Here is a 23,370-nt window from a genome sequence, read left to right on the forward strand (position 1 = left end):
CAACAAGGGGTTACATAATTATAATTCAAACCTTCAATTTATCACAAAACTAAAATATCCCACGATATTGTATCGAATCACAGGAAGTCGTTGCAATTTTAAACAAAAAAACTTTATTATAATGAAAATGGCTTGCCTGTCAAAAATGTCACGCAAGATAAAATTATTGGAATTTTATTTTGACCTAGAACATTATAATGATTTTGTTAAAAAGGATATGATCTGTACAAGCGCGGTGCATTGTCATTTAAAGTGAACTAGTCACCTTTTATTCTATAAATCTGAAATTTTAATCCGTTGCACGTGCAGTGAATACAATTTCTCGGCAAGGTATGATCATTGTGTATTGCCGCCACTCATGGCCACTGTTTGTTTACGGTAATGAAAGATTCGTCCCATTTCCAATTCCGTTTGCATTTTTGACATGTAACAAATGGAGTCACTCATACTTCTGGATCTTACATTCATCGGTGCATTGGAACTCAGTCGAAATTTTTTTAGTAATAAATGGTCACACAATAGGAGTAGCACCCCTCGCTGGACCATTTTAATCAAACACATGTTATTTTAAGAATAATGAATGAGTGAAAATTAGCCACGTTTAAAGGGTAAAAAGGAACTACATACAAACAAAATAGAAATAAAAGGTAAAAAAAATATATAAATATACAATTAAAGAAAATTAGAATATGGGCCCCTGTTATTTTAGACTACTACTGTTTTGCTCAGCTACACCTTCATTAATTTGGATATTTTATATCTAAATCAAACCGATCGCTTTCTCTGTCCATAGGGACTTGCTCTCATGTTCAAATATGCAGCTCGACTGTTTATATGCTGCATATGTGGTCATGATACTAGTAAGACAGATAACTTCTCGGATTTGCACAACCACTGCAACTAATTTCGCCAATGTTATTGTTCGTGTTAGTCTCTTTGGTCCGTGTTTCGTCGATCTTTGCATTATCAGTAATTTGCAACGCCTTTTACATGTTACGACTAGTCTGAGTTTAACTGCAACTGATACTATTGTGTTACTTGTACAGGATATGAGGGTATATAAAGGCTTAAAATAATGCGCAACGAGAATAAGGACATTCAGCTGTCGTGACTTAAAACACATGAAATTGCCAATGACCGTGAAACATACACAATTTCTTCTAGTTCTATATTCCGATTATTTCGTAACACATATAGCTACTTAAGCAAATACATATATGTCCTGATTGCATCTCTTGTCGTTTTTTTACCAAGCCTGGCGCCTTTAACGAATTATACTGAACAACAAAATCATTTGTGAAAAGAATAATATTTTCCCACGAGTCCTGTGTTCTGTGTTGCATTGACAGAAGGCTATTTATGTTGTCAAGTTTACCTAAATCCTAAAAAATTAAAATTTGAATTTCCTATTGTGAAAAATTGATGCGACAGGTTTTAAAAAAATTCTCAAGCATTGAATGGTCTGCTCCGGCATTGGACACCACCTGTTCGTATTGATTTTTCGTGTGACTTTTTGCCGTTTTACCTTAGTAAGAAATAACTATAATATCACTTAATAGGTAGCTGTCAAACTATTTCACCTTCGGCTGTATCCAATCATGACTTTTTCGTTGAATTGGTTCACGAGACAGGTGTTTGGTGTAGCAAAGGTCGGGGACAGTGGCGTGGGAATGGAACGTGGCAGATATATGGTGGAGTAGTTACTAAAGAAGCACGCGCGCACCTGCTCCCCACAGCAGACGATGATCGAATAGTTGATTTCTATTCGACAAAATGAGCATGAATGAAAGTACATGTTTACTATTATACCCATGGTAATGATCAAATCTCGTGTTACAATCGTATTTTGATTTTCCCACGGTATTCAGTGACTCCTAGTGCTTTAACCAGGCGTATTCTTCGTAAGAACAACGACAGGACTTTCACCCTTTTAAACACTGCCCCAGGATGGTTGTGTCATAATAGAATTAATGTTTTAAAGAAGTTTTGACGGCTTATTTCCTGACACGAGATACAAATGTAGTCGCCATACTCACGAACAGAAGAATGACACGCCTTTAGGCTCACCGATTGTAACGCAAAAAACAGGATTCAGATAAGGACAAAGGGACCACGAGAAAGGGACAAGACATAATTTAGTATAATCCATACAACTGCTACTTGGCACAATTTAGCTAGCCAAAGAGAGTGGGGCAACCAAAAGCCGAAAATCAGTACGACTGTATTGCCTTAATAATCACCACAGACATCTCAAAAACTACTGCTTGAAACGCATACAGTCGAATGAAAGTTAATGAATGGAGAGTAGTAAATCCGGGGTCCTGGAGTAAAGTTAATTCCGTGTATTTAACAGGGCCCTGAAAATGTTATTAGTAATCGATTTTACAAAGGTGATAGCTGACCTTCCTACATATATGACTATACATCAGTTCTATAGTAATAAAGCTTAAATGCAGTAAATGTGCCTTTTCCGAGTTTTATTGTACTAACTAGAAACCGTATATATGCAAAAGATTGTATGAAACAAAAAGTAAAGACATTCAACAAAATAGATTTATTCACGAATTTTCATTTTTCTCATAACATAGCACTTTGAAATCCATCGATCATCATAGAAATATAGTTGTTCATCGTATAACCCCAGAGCGTTCAATTTCAAATCAATGTCATTACTGGCGTCCTCTAAATTTTTGTCAAAAAATATATGGGCATACAGAAAATTTATCTACGATTGAAATAAAGTTAATGACAGTGTATTCCTTTCTGGGTGGCCGTATTTGATGACGTCATTTTCCATAACAAAGCTAGAAAGAGCAACCTAAAACTAAAGCTAAGTTATTATATAACATTATGCAGTGTTTATAATTTCTGTCAGTGTTTAACTGTGTTTAACTTACTTTGTCATTTATTACCCTCTTGAAATTACAGACATTAACACTATTCAAATCCATGAACTTTTAAGGGTCAGGTCTCGATTTCACAAAAAGTCGTAAGTTTTAAGTTGATCGTAAGTAATGACGTCATAAACTAAAATAGCATTCTGACGCCATGATTTACGATCAATTTCACACTTACGACTTTTTGTGAAACCGACACCTGGCTCTTTCCTGTCCTATAGAGCGATTACTGAACTATAGTACATTCTACTTATAAATCATGCTCAAACATACATTGTACATCATGCACAACTCTATCTTTAGGGCCTAAAAAAACAGACAAATCCAGTGAAAAAAAACACATCACATAAATGTAAGATCAGATCCATAAACCTTAAAGAATGCAAAAGGGGCGAGGGCACAATTTTGATAAAAAAAATACTTGAAAATTATTGAAAAAATGTTGAAAATGGCACTACACACAATTACCCCCCCCCCCGATCTGTCACAGACCATGCTGGTGTCCCTCTCCAAGTCAACATATGGTTAACCATGGTTAATAAGACAAAGATAGAAATACAATGTTTCTTAAACAAATGACCTAAGTCTTGTAAACATCTGATCAGTCTTCATAAATTACACTACAAAAGATAGTTTATACAACAGTTGTTACTAAGACAGAACAAAAGGAGAAATAAATCAATGTGTTCTTCCTTGTAAAGAGATGACACAGTTATAATATACCTACAAGACCTGGGTCATTCAATGTATGTATGTTCTTCCTTGTAAAGATATGACACAGTTCTATATACCTACAAGACCTGGGTCATTCAATGTATGTATGTTCTTCCTTGTAAAGATATGACACAGTTCTATATACCTACAAGACCAGGGTCATTCAATGTATGTATGTTCTTCCTTGTAAAAATATGACACAGTTCTATATACCTACAAGACCAGGGTCATTCAATGTATGTATGTTCTTCCTTGTAAAGATATGACACAGTTCTATATACCTACAAGATCTGGGTCATACAATGGATGTGTGTTCTTCCTTGTAAATATATGACACAGTTCTAATATACCTACAAGACCAGGGTCATTCAATGGATGTGTTTTCTTCCTTGTAAAGATATGACACAGTTCTATATACCTACAAGATCAGGGTCATACAATGGATGTGTTTTCTTCCTTGTAAAGATATGACACAGTTCTATATACCTACAAGATCAGGGTCATACAATGGATGTCTGTTCTTCCTTGTAAAGATATGACAGTTCTAATATACCTACAAGACCAGGGTCATACAATGGATGTGTTTTCTTCCTTGTAAAGATATGACACAGTTCTATATACCTACAAGATCAGGGTCATACAATGGATGTCTGTTCTTCCTTGTAAAGATATGACACAGTTATAATATACCTACAAGACCAGGGTCATTCAATGGATGCATGTTCTTCCTTGTAAAGATATGACACTGTTATAATATACCTACAAGACCAGGGTCATACAATGGATGTCTGTTCTTCCTTGTAAAGAGATGACACAGTTATAATATACCTACAAGACCAGGGTCATTAAATGGATGCATGTTCTTCCTTGTACAGATATGACACTGTTATAATGTACCTACAAGACCAGGTCATTAAATGGATGCATGTTCTTCCTTGTAAAGATATGACACAGTTCTAATATACCTACAAGACCAGGGTCATTAAATGGATGCATGTTCTTCCTTGTACAGATATGACAGTTCTATATACCTACAAAACCAGGGTCATTCAATGGATGTCTGTTCTTCCTTGTAAAGATATGACACAGTTCTAATATACCTACAAGACCAGGGTCATTAAATGGATGTGTGTTTAGAATTTTAATCTTTATGTAAAATGACCAGTTTTTAAGGCAGTTATTATCATAAGATTCAATAAAATTCACAGAAGGTTCTTACATGAATGAAGATCAAAGATCTATAAAATTCACAGAATAGCAGTTTCTTACATAAGTGAAAATCAAAGATCTGGTTATTTTTCACAATTTTTTTTTCCCCAAGTTGAGTGAAGCGAACAAGTGAAAAGATTAAGAATTCCTCTAATGAGTGAAATCTAGCCTGATCTTTAATCTCTGAAAAATCTCCTTGAAAACATGTATATGTATTTTGTTCTCTTCTCCTAGAGAGCGACAACATTTCTGGGAACAGTGTATGGTATATAGTGACGTCAAAATTTCTCTTACCGTTGTTTTGAATGTGTCTATGATGCTGCCACTTTTAAAACTTTTCATTGGTTAAGAGAACAAGTTAAGATGACCATGCATGACCTCATCTTACATAGGTCAAAGGTCAACTTGCAAAGGGCCATTTCCTGAAGAAAAAGAAAAAAGATCTTGCAGACTGAATTATTAAGATCCTTTTATTTTCAATTGCAAATTGGGATATATAATTAAGTAGTTTCTATGATAAAAATTTAGGGCAGCATTATAAACATAGATTGGCTGGGATTAACTTAAATATCTTCTGTGTTCATTTATCAAATATTTTCTATTGCATATGTAAGAATAACCTAATTTTGTAAGCCATTCAAAAGATATCCAAAACATATGTAAGCACTCAGATATTTCTTTCTGATTGTTTAATATTTTAATGAGAGATGTAAAATATTTTTTTTGGGGTGAAAACACCTCACATTACTGTCATTGTGTCTTGTTCATTTCCACGGGTCAAAGGGTCAGACCATTTTACCAGCAGCATACAACTTGATATCTCCCATACTGGACTTCTGAACAAGCTGTATGTTGACAACAAATAAAAAAAATCCTTGGACAAATAAGATATGACCTCAAGAACTATAATATGATAGCATGAATATCATAAGTTTTAAAATCAGAAATAATTGAAATATTGTCATTCTAGAACACATTGTGCAAAATATTCATAAAATTCTATTCTGCAACTTTAATTATCACAATTTAATCCCAGTAACATTTTTTGCAATTATTCCTAACCACAGGAACATACTGCTCCCTAAGCCACAATATACAATTTGTATGGAAAACTAAAGCATTCAATTCAACATATACTAAAGGAGAAGGGACATTATGATATATTTATGTCCATAAAATGTAATGGTTGTTTGTCTTAATCAGAAATTTTTTGCTGTAAATTAGTGTTATTTCATGCTAAGGCAACATTTTCAATGTAAAAAAAAAAATTGAGCCTTTATCTATTAATTTTATACTCATCTTTACTTGTAAAATGCTAATTTATTAATAAAGGGGCAAAAAATGCCAACCATTTAACTCAGGCATAATTTTTTTTCCAAATGAATTTTATGTCCATTTTTGATTGTTTCTAAATTATGTCAAGCAGAAACTGTAACCAAATAACTAGTTTACAACTCAATGCCCAATTGCCTAAAGGCAGAGACATTATATTTTAACATACTTCAAACCATTTTGGTCTTAAATCTCATAATACAACATGATAAAACACCATTAGTACAAAGCACATGAGAAATGTCTACAATCATAATATTTGAAAGACTTTTTTCAATTCAACAATTAACTGCCAGTCACTTTTCTGCATTTCATCTCTGAAATAGTCCTTCACAGCATCTATGGACGCTCTTGATATCTGTAAATAGAAATTAAATTAAGTGTTAAATTTGATATGGATAAACAAAATCCTCATTGTATGCTACATATTAAGTGTATAAATTGGAGAAAACCATGGCTACCATGTACTGTAAATTTTAGAATGATGCTAGTTTGGGTATATTTTAGTGGTCTGTTTGAACATGCCACTTTAAAACATGCCAAAATAAATTCCATGAAATATTTAAAAAAAATAATAAATTCCATGAAATATTTACTGTGAGCTTAAATATTTATTGCACCACTAAGCATCTGCTAAAATTAGAATCTGCTAAACTTTTGCCTCAAAATTGCAAAATCTTACACCTGTCCAAAATAACATAACATATTGTATAACTGTAAACTCAGAAATAATGGCAATGTTTTGGTCTTTGTCAGTGAGTGCCATAATGCTGAACACTGATTTAATTAATTGATTTCAATAGAGGTATTTCTCAATATCACAAAAGTAAAATTGCATTTTTCATTGAGAAACTGATCAGCATTGTTTTTTATCATTGTGAATATGACTGCTTCATTGATTGACTGTGATTTAACATCTGATGCATTTCAGGTCAGAACATTTGGCTAATTGAACAGACCCTGCTTTAACATCTGATGCATTTCAGGTCAGAACATTTGGCTAATTGAACAGACCCTGCTTTATCATCTGAAGCATTTCAGGTCAGAACATTTGGCTAATTGAACAGACCCTGCTTTCACGTCTGATGCATTTCTGGACAGAACATTTGGCTAATAGAACAGACCCTGCTTTCACGTCTGATGCATTTCAGGACAGAACATTTGGCTAATAGAACAGACCCTGCTTTAACATCTGATGCATTTCAGGTCAGAACATTTGGCTAATTGAACAGACCCTGCTTTATCATCTGAAGCATTTCAGGTCAGAACATTTGGCTAATTGAACAGACCCTGCTTTAACATCTGATGCATTTCAGGACAGAACATTTGGCTAATTGAACAGACCCTGCTTTAACATCTGATGCATTTCAGGACAGAACATTTGGCTAATTGAACAGACCCTGCTTTAACATCTGAAGCATTTCAGGTCAGAACATTTGGCTAATTGAACAGACCCTGCTTTCACGTCTGATGCATTTCAGGACAGAACATTTGGCTAATAGAACAGGCCCTGCTTTCACGTCTGATGCATTTCAGGTCAGAACATTTGGCTAATAGAACAGACCCTGCTTTAACATCTGATGCATTTCAGGTCAGAACATTTGGCTAATTGAACAGACCCTGCTTTATCATCTAAAGCATTTCAGGTCAGACCATTTGGCTAATTGAACAGACCCTGCTTTAACATCTGATGCATTTCAGGACAGAACATTTGGCTAATTGAACAGACCCTGCTTTAACATCTGATGCATTTCAGGACAGAACATTTGGCTAACTGAACAGACCCTGCTTTAACATCTGATGCATTTCAGGTCAGAACATTTGGCTAATTGAACAGACCCTGCTTTAACATCTGATGCATTTCAGGACAGAACATTTGGCTAATTGAACAGACCCTGCTTTGTTCTAGTATGACAAACCAAGCCAGTGGTCCTTTTCACAAAAAATCGCATTGTGACGTTATAACTTACAACTAATTTTACTCTTACAAATTTTTGTGAAAGGGCCACTGATTTCTAATGTGCTTGCTCACAGGAAAAAGAGCTCTCACATAGGCATATTGTAACCTATTCTGACTCGTAGACAACTAGTGGTTTGTCTGTCTTCTATATGCTGCAAGCTTAGAAGAGAAGCAGAGACTCTTTAGTCAGCTGCAGAATTGGACAGGGATCTTTCACATGATCTCCTGAACTCCTGGTGAGCATGCTATTATAATTAATGGTCACATTACTCTGAGTTCCATTATAAGTAAGATAAGGTGAAAATGTAGATCAATAATATTTTTCATATTAATGCAAATTGAACTATAACCAATAAATAGTTGATGTCCTAATTCAAGTGAACTTGTACAAGTTCATTTGAATATGGAATATACACTGACCTAATGTTAATGAGATTTCCACAGAAAGGTTAAACTCCCCCACATATTATATTACATAGCAGTGGGGGTTGTAATAATCAAAATGACATTAATCCCAACATGTATCAATATTGAATGATGTCAATAGAAGGCTATGAATGGAAATCTTCTAAGTTTGTTTAAACACACGCAGACAAACTTTGAGGCAACAGGCTAACATTAGAGTAATCAGAGTTTAAGTACATCCCTGTCTAAGAAACAGGCAAAATAAGTGTAAGGTGTGGCATATGAAAATTTTTTTTTTGAGATTTAATGCATGATCTAAGTATTTATATTTCATAATCTACAAAAAACAACCATCAAAGTGTTCTTAAGATATTGATCCATCAAGTTTAGTTGAAGTGTACTATGAAAAAAAGGTTGGAAAATGTTCCTGCACTTTTTCCGTATATAAGCAGTAAAAAAATATTCAAGTCACAGATGCTTCAGGATAAATTAAAATAGCTAATTTCAGTTGTTTTACTAGTGTATTGAATATGTTCGAGGCAAAAAAGACCAAAATTTAGAAAAATAATGTGCCACTCACTGCCTGATTCTTACACATAATAGTTCTTAATACTCCAACAAACATGATATGAATACACAAACAACTGAAGGATATCCCCAACGTGTATATCTGACATACCCTAAAGCTTTACTGATGGTTTTTGATTTTTACAAGGTCAAACCAAGGACAAACAACTATCAATACATAAAAATCATATATTAATGGGCTAGGGGATAATGTTTTGAACTTGTCACAGTTTTATAAGATATGTTTTCCCAGGGCTATATTTGTGTAGGCGTTCTCTGATGTTTATATTTTATTTTTCACAAAGTATAAATATGCTCCATTTCCATATCTGTTTTAAAGTGACTTAAGCTTGAACTGAGTGTCTTTATCTAGTGTTGCAGTCAATTTTTGCAAGCTATGTAAAATGAAATTGATCAAAATAATTAGACACAGAGGAGCTCCATGGTGGAGGCACTGTGAGCATAAAACCTTATTTTGACTAAATGCAATCCTTTATACTGAGTTATTTAATAATCATAATCTACACATAGACTTTTCACTAATTGTGAACAGAAAGTCAGTACAATGTAAACTAGAACTCACAGTCATTAATGGGACTAATACTTGAAGTTTGTGTGATGCCGAAGTCCATAGCAATATTTTTCATTATGTTTTCTAAACTCCTAAACTGAAATATCTAACAACATACATTTCCAAATAGTGATAATATACCTTACAAAGTTTCATGTATATATATAGTTTCAAGTAACAGGGGGGAAAAGTTTCAGACAATGATTTATTGTACAGCAAGTTCATAGCCTTATCGTTCACAAACTTCTTAAAACTGAAATTCCAGACTGTGAAGATTTCAATTGAAACTTAACATTTTGTCAGGAATTTAATTCATGGTTTGTCCAATCCACAAAAAATGGTACCCAACAAACACGTCACCGTAGTAAAATGTCAGATAACACCATTGAAAAGCAATATAAAAAAAAATTTGTGAACCAATAGAAAACGTCAAAAATTTAGCCACAATTCTGGAATACTCAGTTGTAACATTGGGTGGGTACCACAATATACTAATGTCCAATAAACCCCACGATGCTACACTTTACCTATGTTACGGTTCATAGGAGAAAGTACACGTATAAACATGTGCCCACATACTATCATTATACATATTATACTTAGAAACATCACACCCTTCTTGTCAAACAAACAACTCCTAACAATATAATAGAAATAACATAAAGGTCCTAGAGTACAAGTTCTAAAAAAGAACAGATAGCATTGTAGTAAGTTCAGGTCCTATGAAATTACAGAACTTCAGATTCCTCATAATGTACTTGTAAGTCTAGGGAAACAAGGTTTGAACAGATATTCCAAAAAACAAGTAAGTTCAACAGTCATCATTTCTACTATTGTTGTCCAAACATAAATACCTGATGGTATGCACATCTCCATGTGGTTATATAACATCCCATAACAATCCTGCAAAATGCTAAGAAAAGAGTTTGGACAGACAGACGGACCAATATACCTCTCCCCTAAACATTGTTTGCAGGGGGGTATAATGTCCTGAAGAAACTGATAAAAGACAAATACCTTTAAATGGCTTCCCAGTAATGATTGTCTGAATATTTGAAAATTTCCACCAACAGTTCTCAAATTTTTGTAATATGTTACCCAGAAGTAAATTCTGCAGAATCTTGTATAATAACAAAACAATTCAGGTGAAGAATTACTTTGCTTTTTTCCCATGAATCAGTAGGGGTACCGGTCAGGTTGGGTTTAAGAATGCAAGCACACAAGCCCCAAGTAAAACACAGGGTATGAGTTACCTCCCTTTGTTATTTAAGAAATGCAGTAACACTGTTTCAACAGTTAGAAATGAAATAAGGCAAAGCTAAAAGCTTTAATTATACATCCTGTAGTATGTGTCCTTTTTTTATTTTTTTAATTTGTTTTAGTGTCCTACATCTACTGATGCAATAAACCAGTATAATTTCTAATACTGTACCCACATAACATAACTTAATTACAATGGAAGTGGAATTACATTGTAATAACAATATGACTGTGTAGTGTCTCTGAGTGCAAGTTATAGTTATCCTCAGGACAAGTACTATAGGAGAAATGGAGTCTAAAATCCTCCAATCGTGACAACTTCTAACTCAGAAGTACTGATCATAGACTTGAATCATTATTGTGACGAACTACTACTAGACAAAAGGTTGGCTTGAAACTGGAGCAGAAATGATGTCATAGATAGTAGTTACCACATCCTTAATCCAGGTTTAGTTTAGTCTTTAGAATTTCAGTTTGAAGAAAAGCTAAAGGAACCATAAGATAAAATTACTGTATTGTAATCTGATTAAAGGTTATGTAGTTAGGTGTAAGACTTTTATGTGCATTATCACTTATTTGTGAAGAAATTGAAATTGTGGTTTTGCCTTTCAATGGTGATGAATTTTTATATCTTTATGATATTCTTTTCAACTCCTTTTTCCAACTAATATTATTTCATCGAAAGAAACCACAATATATTTTTTACCTTGACAATTTATTGAGTATAAGACTTGATGAAGCACATGTATGTACTTTCAAACATGTAGTACATAAGTATACCAGAAACTTTTGTCTAAAAATAATTTGGTCCAAAGTTATATTTCAGATACATTACCACTGAATGACCAAATCTGCTGTGAGAAAAATTGGGAGGATTTTATAAATTTTCTGGGGTTTAGAATGATATAACACCAATGGATACAAATTGGAAGAAAAACTGCAGGAAGACTGATCATCTGTAGAATTTTTCAAGTTTTGGAGTCATTGGCATTGAACATGCTCAACTAATTCAATACATCTTGACACTTTACTGCAAGAACTAAATTCCCTAAATAAAAATTTGTTGGTAAATATCTTTCAAGAAGGAGTCCCAAAAATCTTCAGTTGATTTGAAAACTAGATCTTAATTTTATTTGCAGAAATATAAGACTATCATTGAGCTGAATAATTCTCCAAAACATATTTACTGGTTATAAAAGAGGCATTGAATGATATTAAAAGGAATTTACATATGGACTATATTTTTGTGTAGTGCTTAGAATAGTAGGTTAGTTCCTGTGACAAACTGGTCACTTAAGGTACTTTGATCCTGAAGGATCAAAAACCCAAAAAGAACAAATATAACCTGACAACCAAATTCAGTTGATACTTAAACATGGCTTGTAACAGTCTTGAGGCAGTATGACAACTAATGCATAACACATACTAACATCACAAAGACAAGTATGATTTTTGTAACAATGGGAGACAATTTTCTAATCTAAATTCTAAATAAATTTAAAAGAAGATTGTCTCCAATTGAAAACTTCTGCATACACAGAGCTATTGATTTTATAACAAAATACCCTTAATACCTTTAACAAACAAATGTGAGACGAAAATATTGGTGCTCGGACATAAATTATTGTATCTGGCTATGCCTATCGTACTTCTTCACCCTATAAACATGTGGGACTGTAATGCACAAACATTATCAAGTGGCTAGATGCTTCACTGCTCAAAAAAGTCAAATCTACTACTCTCTGTATGTTTACATTAAAAATACTTTAAAACTGTATTAAACTGACAAGTATCTGGAATAATTTTTTCAATATCTCTGGTTACATCAAGTGCAGGTTTATCCAGTTGATATATATCCGATAGAGGATTTAATATAAGTAGGTGGGTGCAACTACATAAGGTAAATCATCCTCACAATTCATAAATCATATTCTGAATTCTAATGAAAGATTATTGAATGTCAAGTAGTTAGATATATGGTTTCCTGAGTACACACAGTTAGTATTCTTCATTAATTTATGGTGCACTTCACTATTGATATTAATACCCACGTACAGATCTGTGCTGGCCTAGGTTAAATCACAACACATTTCACAAATAATGTCTTAATACGGGTACCTGGATGTGACGTTTCCCCGATGAAATATTGTACATTTAACAAATGATCCCTTTATTTCATTTTTCAGTGTTGGCGCACATCACAGCTGTCTCTTTATTTAAATTAAGGACACTATTAATTTTATGATCAATGTAAATTTGAAAAATGTCACATCCTACAAGATTTTTCCTGAAGGACAGGCAATACAAGTTAGTTTTTAACAATTTATGCGATAAAACCATTTTTTTTTCAGTTATAACAAAATTTTTAATGTAAATGTAAAAGTATTAATTTGTCAGTGACGTCCTATATATGTAGAATGTAAGACCAGAACTATGAATGGCTAAAAATATTCTTACGAGTGTGAAGAAATTTGTCGACATTGAGGTAGACAATTGTGCAAGTGCTGTGGTACTGTTTTGTCTAAAATACAACAGTGAGCTCTGTTCATCATAGGCATAGCCTAAAATCATATCCAAGTGAATTTTTATTTTTTTCAGAGTTTAACTCATTAAAATCAATGGACCAAATATCATTCAATATGAGAACAGAGCTCATTTACAGAAACACATAAAGCAACAGGTTGTTCCTAACAATAAAGGTTTATAATAGTACATTATTATTGCTCTCTATAAATATTTTTATAGAAGTTAAATAGATATATTTCCTGATGAGATTGCATGTTTCTCTTGCACTAACAAAGGATGGGTAGGTTATTAACAATATGTGACTTAGTTCTATTGTACTATACTACAAACAAATTGTACTTTTCAGAAGCGTACATGTGACTGTGTGGTACCTAGAAAAACAAATTCTATACATGTACATGTCTCACAGAGAAATGTGTGACATCTTACTCCTTTCCTTCACCATAAAAGTATCGTTCTTATATCATGTTTATATTTAAGTAATATGTGTGCTCATTCTAAACAAATCTGACACTTAACAATTATCCAACAGGGTAAAAAAATTGTACTTCCAATACAAGTTGTTATTTTATTGGAATTATTACAAGTACTCAGGTTCATAACAGCTTGATCTATGTGTAGGCTAGTCACCTTAGTACAAATCTATCATAGAATTTAAGTGTCAGTATATGTAAGAATCAGGCTTAGGGTGAAACCTGGTATGAAAAAAAAACACAATTAAGAATGTTTAATTTGACTATTTTCACCATCAGAATCAAGGAAAACAGACAAAATTTTCCATATCAAGCTGGACCATGTAGTTACAATTTCATTGAAATGCACTGAAAATGAACAGGGCAGATAACTCAGTCAAAGCCCTCATTTTTCTAAGATTCTATTGAAAAATTTCTAAGCAAATCCAATGATGCAGAGATCAATTAAAGGTCTTTTGAAATAGAGAAAGTATCTTTGAGTGATATTTTATCATCAGATCAGTGGTGTTTTGACATGCATTTTTCTGATTTTTCCCATTTTGCATGATTCTTCCGAACACTTTCACTTAATCTACATAATTCTCTGTATCCATTCTGTTTTACAATGAATTTCTAAAGCTGTGATGGAAGGGCTTGCTTATAGTACTACATGCAGTGTTTTTTAAGATCAACAGCTTCCACTCCTTAAAATTTGATCACAGCATCTAAATATAGTCCACTTCAAACAGAGGACCAATAGGTTTCATGTTCATGGTTTCTGTTTTACTTTAACATTACAGTATGTAAAATATAAAAAAAATATGAGCCAGATTTTCAACCTCTACTCCTAACAGTTAAAATCAACGGTCTGCTGAAATATTGAAATAAAACATTTCAAATTTTCATCAGGCCAAATACACCTTTTTTACTAGGCAAATGACAAGTACCATAGTTGTTTAAGATGCAGGCTGTTAATTGTATAATAAAATGAAACATTGTCTGAAGTTAGGACAGTCTGGAACACAAGTGTGGAGAGATTATTGTTTCTAAATATAGTGTTGTAATAGAGGTCAGTTACAGGGTCAATGAAAAATTCTCTCCCATAGCTTCCTGAAGAATAGGTACATGTTGTTACTTTTATTGCGTATTCTGTCGATCACAAAATTCTGAGAATTAAAGTAAGAATTCGATCCATGGAAAGCTAATAATGCCTTTAATTTCCATGAAACATCACTAGACAGGAAAACTCATATATTGAACTTGTAAAGAAGACACCAATAATAATAACATATATACTGACAATTTGATCATCATTTCCTCATTTTAACCTGTATTTAAGTTATGCCTATGGACATGCATTGTCATCAATTTTCTTCAAACAATTAATTAACTACTCCTTTGATTAAGTCTAACATTCAATATTGTCAAATTAAGAAATAATTGTGTTTATAATGAGCTTTATAGTTCTCAATCACCTGTCAATGTTGTAATTATAAGTGGTGTAACTACATGTTTTTATTAATATTCTGATTAGTATATATCTTAACAAATTTATTTGGCCTACAAATATTGACAGTTTTCATTAATCATTTTTTCCTCCATTTTTTTAGCCAACTAGATCTAAGTCATTCCCTCTTGTTCTTAAACATATCAAGATTTTTTAAAAATCCATGACCAATTCGTTTAAGTGTTCTAATGACAATTGCAATGTAAAACACAAAGTTTTGTTGAACTTCTTGCGCTTAAAATCTGATTTTAAGAAAGGGAGTTTTGTTTGCATACTTTTTAAAAAAGATAATTGGAGTTCATCATTGAATGAATCAATATAAGGAAGTATCTGGCCAAAGAACACAATTATATTTCAATACAATTTCAGTGTTCAGTCAATGAAATGAGCTATCAGTCAACATTTTATAGAAATTTGAAAAATTAAATATAAATATCCAAAGGGAGCTTACATCAATAGAAAGAAACAGTTCACCAAAATTCCACAAAAATTGGTGGCAGCATATTAGAATTATTGCGTGAACAACAGATGGACACAGGTATACCATAATATGTCCCATCTTAAAAGACAGGCATATAAAAACTCTTTTTCACTAATTATATAATCCAAAGATCACATTTTTCATGATTCCATACATTTTCCCAAGTTTTCATATCAAATGTTCTCATATTTTCTCCACAGTTTCAAAGAATTAGATAAAAACAAGGAAGTTCCAGATTTACTTTTTAGCATATTAAAATAGCTTACAATTTTCTGGTCCCTTAGATAAAAGTGAGCTCTATAGAGCAAGCATCAAATACCTACCTTACTGTACAACAGATCTGTGTGATCAAAATGTCTGCCAAACATTTTTGGTGAGTCTCCGGAGATAGGTTCTATCTTGACACAGACTTCCTGACCTTTGCGGGCTGTGTCCACAGGCTTGTTGTTCAGCTCCAAACTGGCTACATGTCCAATGTCCAAAAACTGAAAGTATTCAATAATACAAAAATCAAAGTTGTTGTTGCCCAAGAAATAATGATTTCCATTGTAAATTAGGGATCAACATGAGTGAGGTACTTGTTTTTTTCCCCCAGGATAAATTGTCATTCTCTGGAATTTTGTTTTCAAATTATGACAGTGATACAAATTATTTTTACAAGTTTTATGGGTGAAAGAGGGACTGTGTGACAATATTTCTGTGGGACAATTGAAGCCATTGTCAAAGGAAAGTTACCTAAGTAAGCCTGACGGAAATTTAGTGGAATTTTGTTTATTTCTTTGGAAGGGGGAATAATATATGAACAGTACACTTTTCTAGCAAACTGATCAGACAGTTTCACAAACTGAAAAGGGATGTTTTTCTACAAACTAACAATTCTTTTGGTGTAACTCAAGATTTTTATTCTACCCCATACCAGATGTAATTGAGATTTTTCCCTCAAAAGCTGGGTTGCATTCACATAAGCCTGTATTAAAACATGAAACGACACCGTTTGTCATTTGAACATGCAGTATAGCAGAACAATAGCTAACTCAGTTGAATGTTAAACCAGACATAAGTAAATGATATACAGTGGATGTGGTATTTCTCAATAATGATGTCACTGTGTTAATAAGTGCAGAGATAATTAGTTGAGGTGATTTCATACCAAGGTGAACCACTTAACTTGTTGATGTCACTGAGGGAGGGTAGAAAACAATGCTTGGTAAAACAATTATGGGGTTAGACTTCTTGTATCCACCCTAACCAAGTACACATTGTGATCGACCACAAATATGCTGTGTAAACCATGGGAAGGAAATGTAGACTTACGATAATATCATAACAATAACAGAAGCTGTAATGACGTGATATTCTAGTTTTAAGAGGGGTGAAGTTTCAGTTGGAAATTCCAAATGCATCATGTTTTGTGGAACTATAAGAATTTAGAAAATTTTCTGAAAAACGGGGGTTCTTGGAGATATTGGAAAAACCTACCGACTATAACCAAGTCAAATCGTCTGTCCATATGCTACACAAGTCATAAACTAGGATGTCATCAAAGCTTTTCCTACACTGCATGCTTCAGCTCACTAAACAAGGATGAAATTTTTTTGTGAAGGACTACAACATGTCTATGATGAAGTCAGTCATCATGTTTTATACTATACATTCAGTACGTACAATTTTTGATCAAGCACTAAATAATGAAAGTACAGAGTAACTGTACCTAACTAAATTACATGAACATTGACCTTAGGTATGAACCATGACATTCAAATAAATAGAAGATAGCATCGTTTACATCATGTAATCACAACAGACAACTGGTTCTTTTAATTCTAAACACCCAACCCATTACAGTTCTGTGACATTAACATCATTTGTCAGAGGGACAAAGTGGCTTTTATCTCCCCTATCAAGAACATGCAATATAGAAGTTATCTCTTTTATCTGCTACATATTGGAAATAATGTAGTCTATTATCTGGCACACCAGCAATGGATACTCACTTGAAGAAGGCAGCCAAAAAATCAGTAGCAATATCAATTCTGTGCACGAACACACGTTCTTCAAGAAAACATTAAGAGTACTCTTAACACCATGATAGTAAATTAGTTACATTGCCCCCTTACAACAATTGATGGATTTTGTCCTCAGAAATGAAGCTATATCACCCAAAGCCTGATGTATGACTATTGGCATGCATTATTATCAGCAGCATCAACTAAGAGATGGATGTTTTATACAGTGGATACTGAAGGGTACCTTGTGTATCCGAGGTTACTGATAGTACAGGGACAAGGTGAGTGCTGACCCAAGAACTTAGTGAAAACAACTGATAAGTACATGTGCACTAAACAGAACCAAGAATTAAGTACATATGTAATAACAGACACAATAACTGAATACAAGTTATGGAACCAACCCAAGAACTAAGTATATCTGCATAAAAAAGCTTAGTTCATGAATTTCAAACGGGACGCAAAATTGAAGTACATGTGACCCAATGGACCAAAGTAGAAGAGCTACTAATCAGAAATAATCAGACTGAAGCCCTAATTAGGTAACCTCATTATATTTTAACATAAAAACAAAGGTCTACCACAAGTTAAGAATTTATTTAGATGCAGATTTCTATCCTTTAATTTTTTTTCATAAGCCTGTGTAGGACAACTGATTGTCTTATATCTGTTGCTTCAGGTCATATATTATGTACCTCATACACCATATTGTGTACCCCTTACATCATACTGTGTACCCTGTACATTATTATACTATGTACCATGTAAACCATACTATGTACCCAATACATCATACTATGTAACAAGTACACCATACTATGTACCCAGCACACCATACTATGTACCAAGTACACCATACGATGTACCCAGTACACCATACTATGTACCCAGTACACCATACATAATACCCCGTACCCCATAATATGTACCCAGTACACCATACTTAGTACCTAGTACACCATTCTATGTACCAAATTCACTATACTTTGTACCCAGTACACCATACTGTGTACCCATGTACCATACTAAGTACCCAGTACACCATTTTATGTCCCAAATACACCATACTATGTACCCTGTACACCATAATTAGTACCCAGTACACCATACTACCAGTATGTACCCAGTACACCATTCTATGTACCGAATACACCATACTATGTACTCTGTACACCATAGTTAGTACCCAGTACACCATACTTAGTACCATGTACATCATACTTAGTACCCAGAAAACCATACTATGTACCCAGTAAACCATAATATGTATATATTACACCACAAACACCAGAAAGACAATCTTGCAAACAGCTTATATTGATTGTATCACACACTCAATGGAGCCTAATGCATGGCACCAAAATGAGCTGTAAATGTGCAGCTAATATAACAGAAAATAACCTTCAGTGACCAATTATGCTTAAAATATCTATCTTTAATTAATCAACACTTTAAAATGAGTTCATGCATTTTGTACTCTTATAATGAAGGTCTTTCTTGATCATATTAATTAGTGTGAGAAACATGGCCTATCTAAGATCATGGAAGTGACGATGACAAAATTTTACGTAGATCCTAATTACATCACCACGTAACATCCTGTTCTATAGACCTACTGTCCCACAGTATAATTGGTCGGAAAATGTCACTTAATAAACTAAATTATAATACCACTTACATATTGTGCCTTTACAGAGGCCCAAGAAAGGGGATTTTTGTCAAAAGGTCACCTATAAAATATGAAAGAATTAGCATTTTTGTGGTTCCATTTCATCCTTTTCTAGCTACTTTCTTCTAAAAAGACTACTACAATGCCAACTGGTCTAAAAATACCACTGTAATACTGACTACTATTAAAGGAGCACTAAGTTACAAACTGCTCTAAAAGGAGTACTGTTATATGGAGTGTTCTTGAAAGAGTACTATAATACAGTAATACAGACTGTTACCCATAAAATAATATAAATAAACAGCTGTGCTAAGAGTGCAAAATATGCCCATCCGTAAGAATAGCTGATGGTATAAATTTTAGAAAACAATAACCTGATTTCTGATTACCAAAACAAAAAATTAGTCTGTATATATAGTGAGCATAGTTTTTTCTTCAGTTATTCAAAAAGTATAAATGATCTTACAACTGTTTGACATGATGAAAGTATACAATAGCATTTAAAAGGGATTCTTTGTTTTTGAACTAGATAAAACTATAATAAACTACAGAATTGAAAACTGGACAAATAATTCATTATGTAATAATATTATTATGAGGTAAGACCTACAGTTAATAGTACAATTCCTTCTACTTCTACTGTAAGGAAGTCCATATTGCCTTGTGGTCAGAATAATAAGTTTCTAGGGTACCACTCTGATAATTGTCAGTATTCATAAAAATCAAATCTATTGTAGAATTGAAGTCGTTTGTTCGTCCCAATATAATACAGCTTTTCAAAACTGTAAGTAAGCAGCAATCTTATGTTGTGGTAATTACATCAGATTTGACAACAATATAGATTTTTAAGTGAATAAAGTTCCGTAACTCTGGAAAGATAAATAAATAATTTTTCAAAATCGAAAGCAAGCGTTCTTCCGCGAATATTAATATTGTGCTAAAATTTCATTTGAATCCGTAAAAGTGAATTTGAATTATCGCGCAACATGTGGATGGACAGACGGACCAATGGACGAACGGACAATGGTATACCATTATACAACCATAATCTAGCATGTCTATAAAACTGTATGCAAAATTTCAAGAATAGTATCAATACAGCTGATTGATTGATTGATTGTTGTTGTTTATTGCCGTTTCGGCGACCAGGGCCATATCACGGCAAGAACATTTAATGCAAGGAAAATATTAAAATTAAGATCAAAGTCTCTTCATCAAATAATGAAATTAAAACAAGCAGCTATTTACATATAAAAAGGTACATAAAAGGTGAACCTAAGACATAAAATAGATATAGAAACATAAATTCGATAAAACATTTAAAATATTGAAAAACTAAGGAAGGTATCCAATTCAGACTTTATTAAATAAACCGATGTCCCGCAAGAAATCGATGATGTTTTCAGATGAAATGGTCTTGAACAAATCAAACATATTGGCGCAGTCAAAATAATTTTGCCTGGTGTTGGCAAAATCCACACAATCTAGAAGAACATGTTTGATAGAGAAAGGGCAATGACATGGGATACACTCAGGTGGAGGATCACCAACAAGCAAATGGCCATGTGTAAATCTAGAATGTCCAATGCGGCATCTAGTCATGACCACTTGCTCTTTGCGATTGCCCGACCCGGATTGATGAAAGCCTAGATCGGGTTTTATGGAATTGAGTTTGTTGTGTTCAAGACCGTCCCAACGGTCTTGCCACATCTTTAAAATATATTTCCTTATTAAAGGTTTAAAATCAGTGTATAAAGTGAATAAAGTTCGTAACTGGTACGACAAATAAAAAATTCTTCAAAATCGAAAGGGAGCTTTCTTCCGTTAATATTAATATTGTGCTAAAATTTCATTTGAATCCGTAAAATCGAATTTGAGTTATCCCACGACATGAGGACGGATGGACAACGGTATACCATAATACGTCCCGTCTATATAGACGGGCGTATAAAAAAGAGCACTACATTACTGTCTTCTCTAAAAAGAAAACTGTAACACTGACTATTGTTAAAAGAGCTCTTTAATGCTGACTTTTCCAAATAGAGCACTACAATATTAACTGTTCTAAAAAGACAACTTTAATACTGACTGTTCTAAAAAAAGTGCACTATATTGATGACTGTTCTAAATGAGCACTAGGATACTGACTGTTCTAACAGGATTGCTGAGATTAGCCACACGTCCCCTGCTGTCATAAAAAAAGATGAAGTGGAAAAGTTCCATTTCTCCTGTAATGTTCATTAAATCAAAATAGTGACAATATATGATCAACTACACATGGTGAATTACAATCTTACAAAATCTGAACACTATCTGTTGAACAGTTTCTACGTAGTTGCATGCACAAAGTGTTCCTATAATGTAGAATGTACAAATTGAATTAAAAAGTCCCATGTCTCCTGTAAAATGGGTTGAATCACATGGCAGCACAATATGATCAACTACATATGGTGACTAACAATTCCACAAACTTTGAACAAATTGTGAGGAGTTGCACCTACAGTTGTAACATGTAAAGTCAATTAAGTCCTTGTCTCCTGTAATATTTGTCAAATCAAAATGGAAATACTTGAACTTTGATTATTTAACAATCATACAAAATTTAATAAAATTCCATTCAGCAGTTTCAGAGGAGTTGTGTTCACAAAATCTTCCTATTGTGTCAATGTACAAAAACAATTAACTTCCATAAAATTTTTCAAAACAAAATGGCAGCGTGATTTGATCAACTGCATATTGTATCAGTAAATCCTAAAAAAAAATTGAACAAAATCCATCCCAAGGTTTCACAAAATCTTCCTATTGTGCCATTGCACAAAAAAAATTCAAAATCCCATTACTATCAAAACAAAACTGCAGTGTGATATGATCAAATAAATATTGTATCTTTTATTGTATCATACAGTCACAAAAAAATGAACAATTTTATAGGAGTTGCATTCACAAGATAACAGATGCACAGAAGGATGGACGGACAGAGACTATTACCATGTCTCTCCATGGCAGCAGTGGACAATAAGAACACTGAATTATTGACTGTTCTAATAAGAGCACTATAATACTGACTGTTCTTAAAAGTGCACTATATTATTGACTGTTCTAAAAAGTGCACTATATTACTGACTGTTCTAAAATGAGCACTAAGATACTGAACCAACTTTTATATAAAGAGCACTATTTTTTTTACTTTTATAAAAAGAGCATCATAATACTGACTGTTTGATGAGAAAAAAACTGTAATATATATTGGTATTGATTAAAGCAGTATAATCATATGGTATAATTGTTGATCAAGTAACTTTCCTGATTATATCAAGTTGAACAGTTGGCCCAAAACAAAGAATATTTTAAAGTAGAAGAAAGCCAGCCATTACTGCAATGGTTTATGTAAAGTTAACTTCCACTAACTTCGGACAACAATGCATTGGACTTTATCTACCAAAGAGCTAGTGACCTAGCATGCATTTTCAGACCTTTTGAGGATCAGAAATGGAATAATTAAATAATTTGCATGCTTGAAAGAAGCATGAGCCAATTCAATTTAAACACTTAGTAATTTTTCAGAACAATTTTAAAATCTTTGATACCTTGCCATGCCAACTTGTTTAAATTGTGCCTATCACTACCTAAAACCTGTGCCAAAACTCTATTAACTTAGAATTAGCAGGAAGTTACTGTTTACGTATAGACGTGTGTCTGTTTGTTATTTTTGTATGTGATCATACTACTGCTGCAAATATTATCTCCTGTTATCGAAAATTACCAGAGGGCAAAAACATATCCAGAATTCGGTCAGACAGTGGACTGGCTTTCA

At 33.3% G+C, this 23,370-nt stretch overlaps 1 protein-coding gene across 2 annotated transcripts in view; it reads right to left on the minus strand.

Moving 5' to 3' along the window:
• Positions 1-2,539: 2,539 nt before the first annotated feature.
• Positions 2,540-23,370, minus strand: part of LOC148604318 (eukaryotic translation initiation factor 5B-like) — a 64,020-nt gene continuing 43,189 nt past the window's right edge. For both annotated transcript variants that reach the window (XM_088550695.1, XM_088550694.1), the window contains exons 25-26: positions 16,205-16,366; positions 2,540-6,510 (exon numbers count right to left, since the gene is read on the minus strand). In XM_088550695.1, coding sequence (XP_088406821.1) covers positions 6,403-6,510; positions 16,205-16,366 — 270 coding nt within the window. In that variant the 3' untranslated portion in view covers positions 2,540-6,402. The remainder of the gene's footprint in view (positions 6,511-16,204; positions 16,367-23,370) is intronic.

The sequence above is a fragment of the Perna viridis genome, chromosome 10 (genome assembly GCF_037379345.1).
Source record: "Perna viridis isolate PV_CMFRI_1.1 ecotype Kerala chromosome 10, ASM3737934v1, whole genome shotgun sequence".
NCBI lineage: Eukaryota > Metazoa > Mollusca > Bivalvia > Mytilida > Mytilidae > Perna > Perna viridis.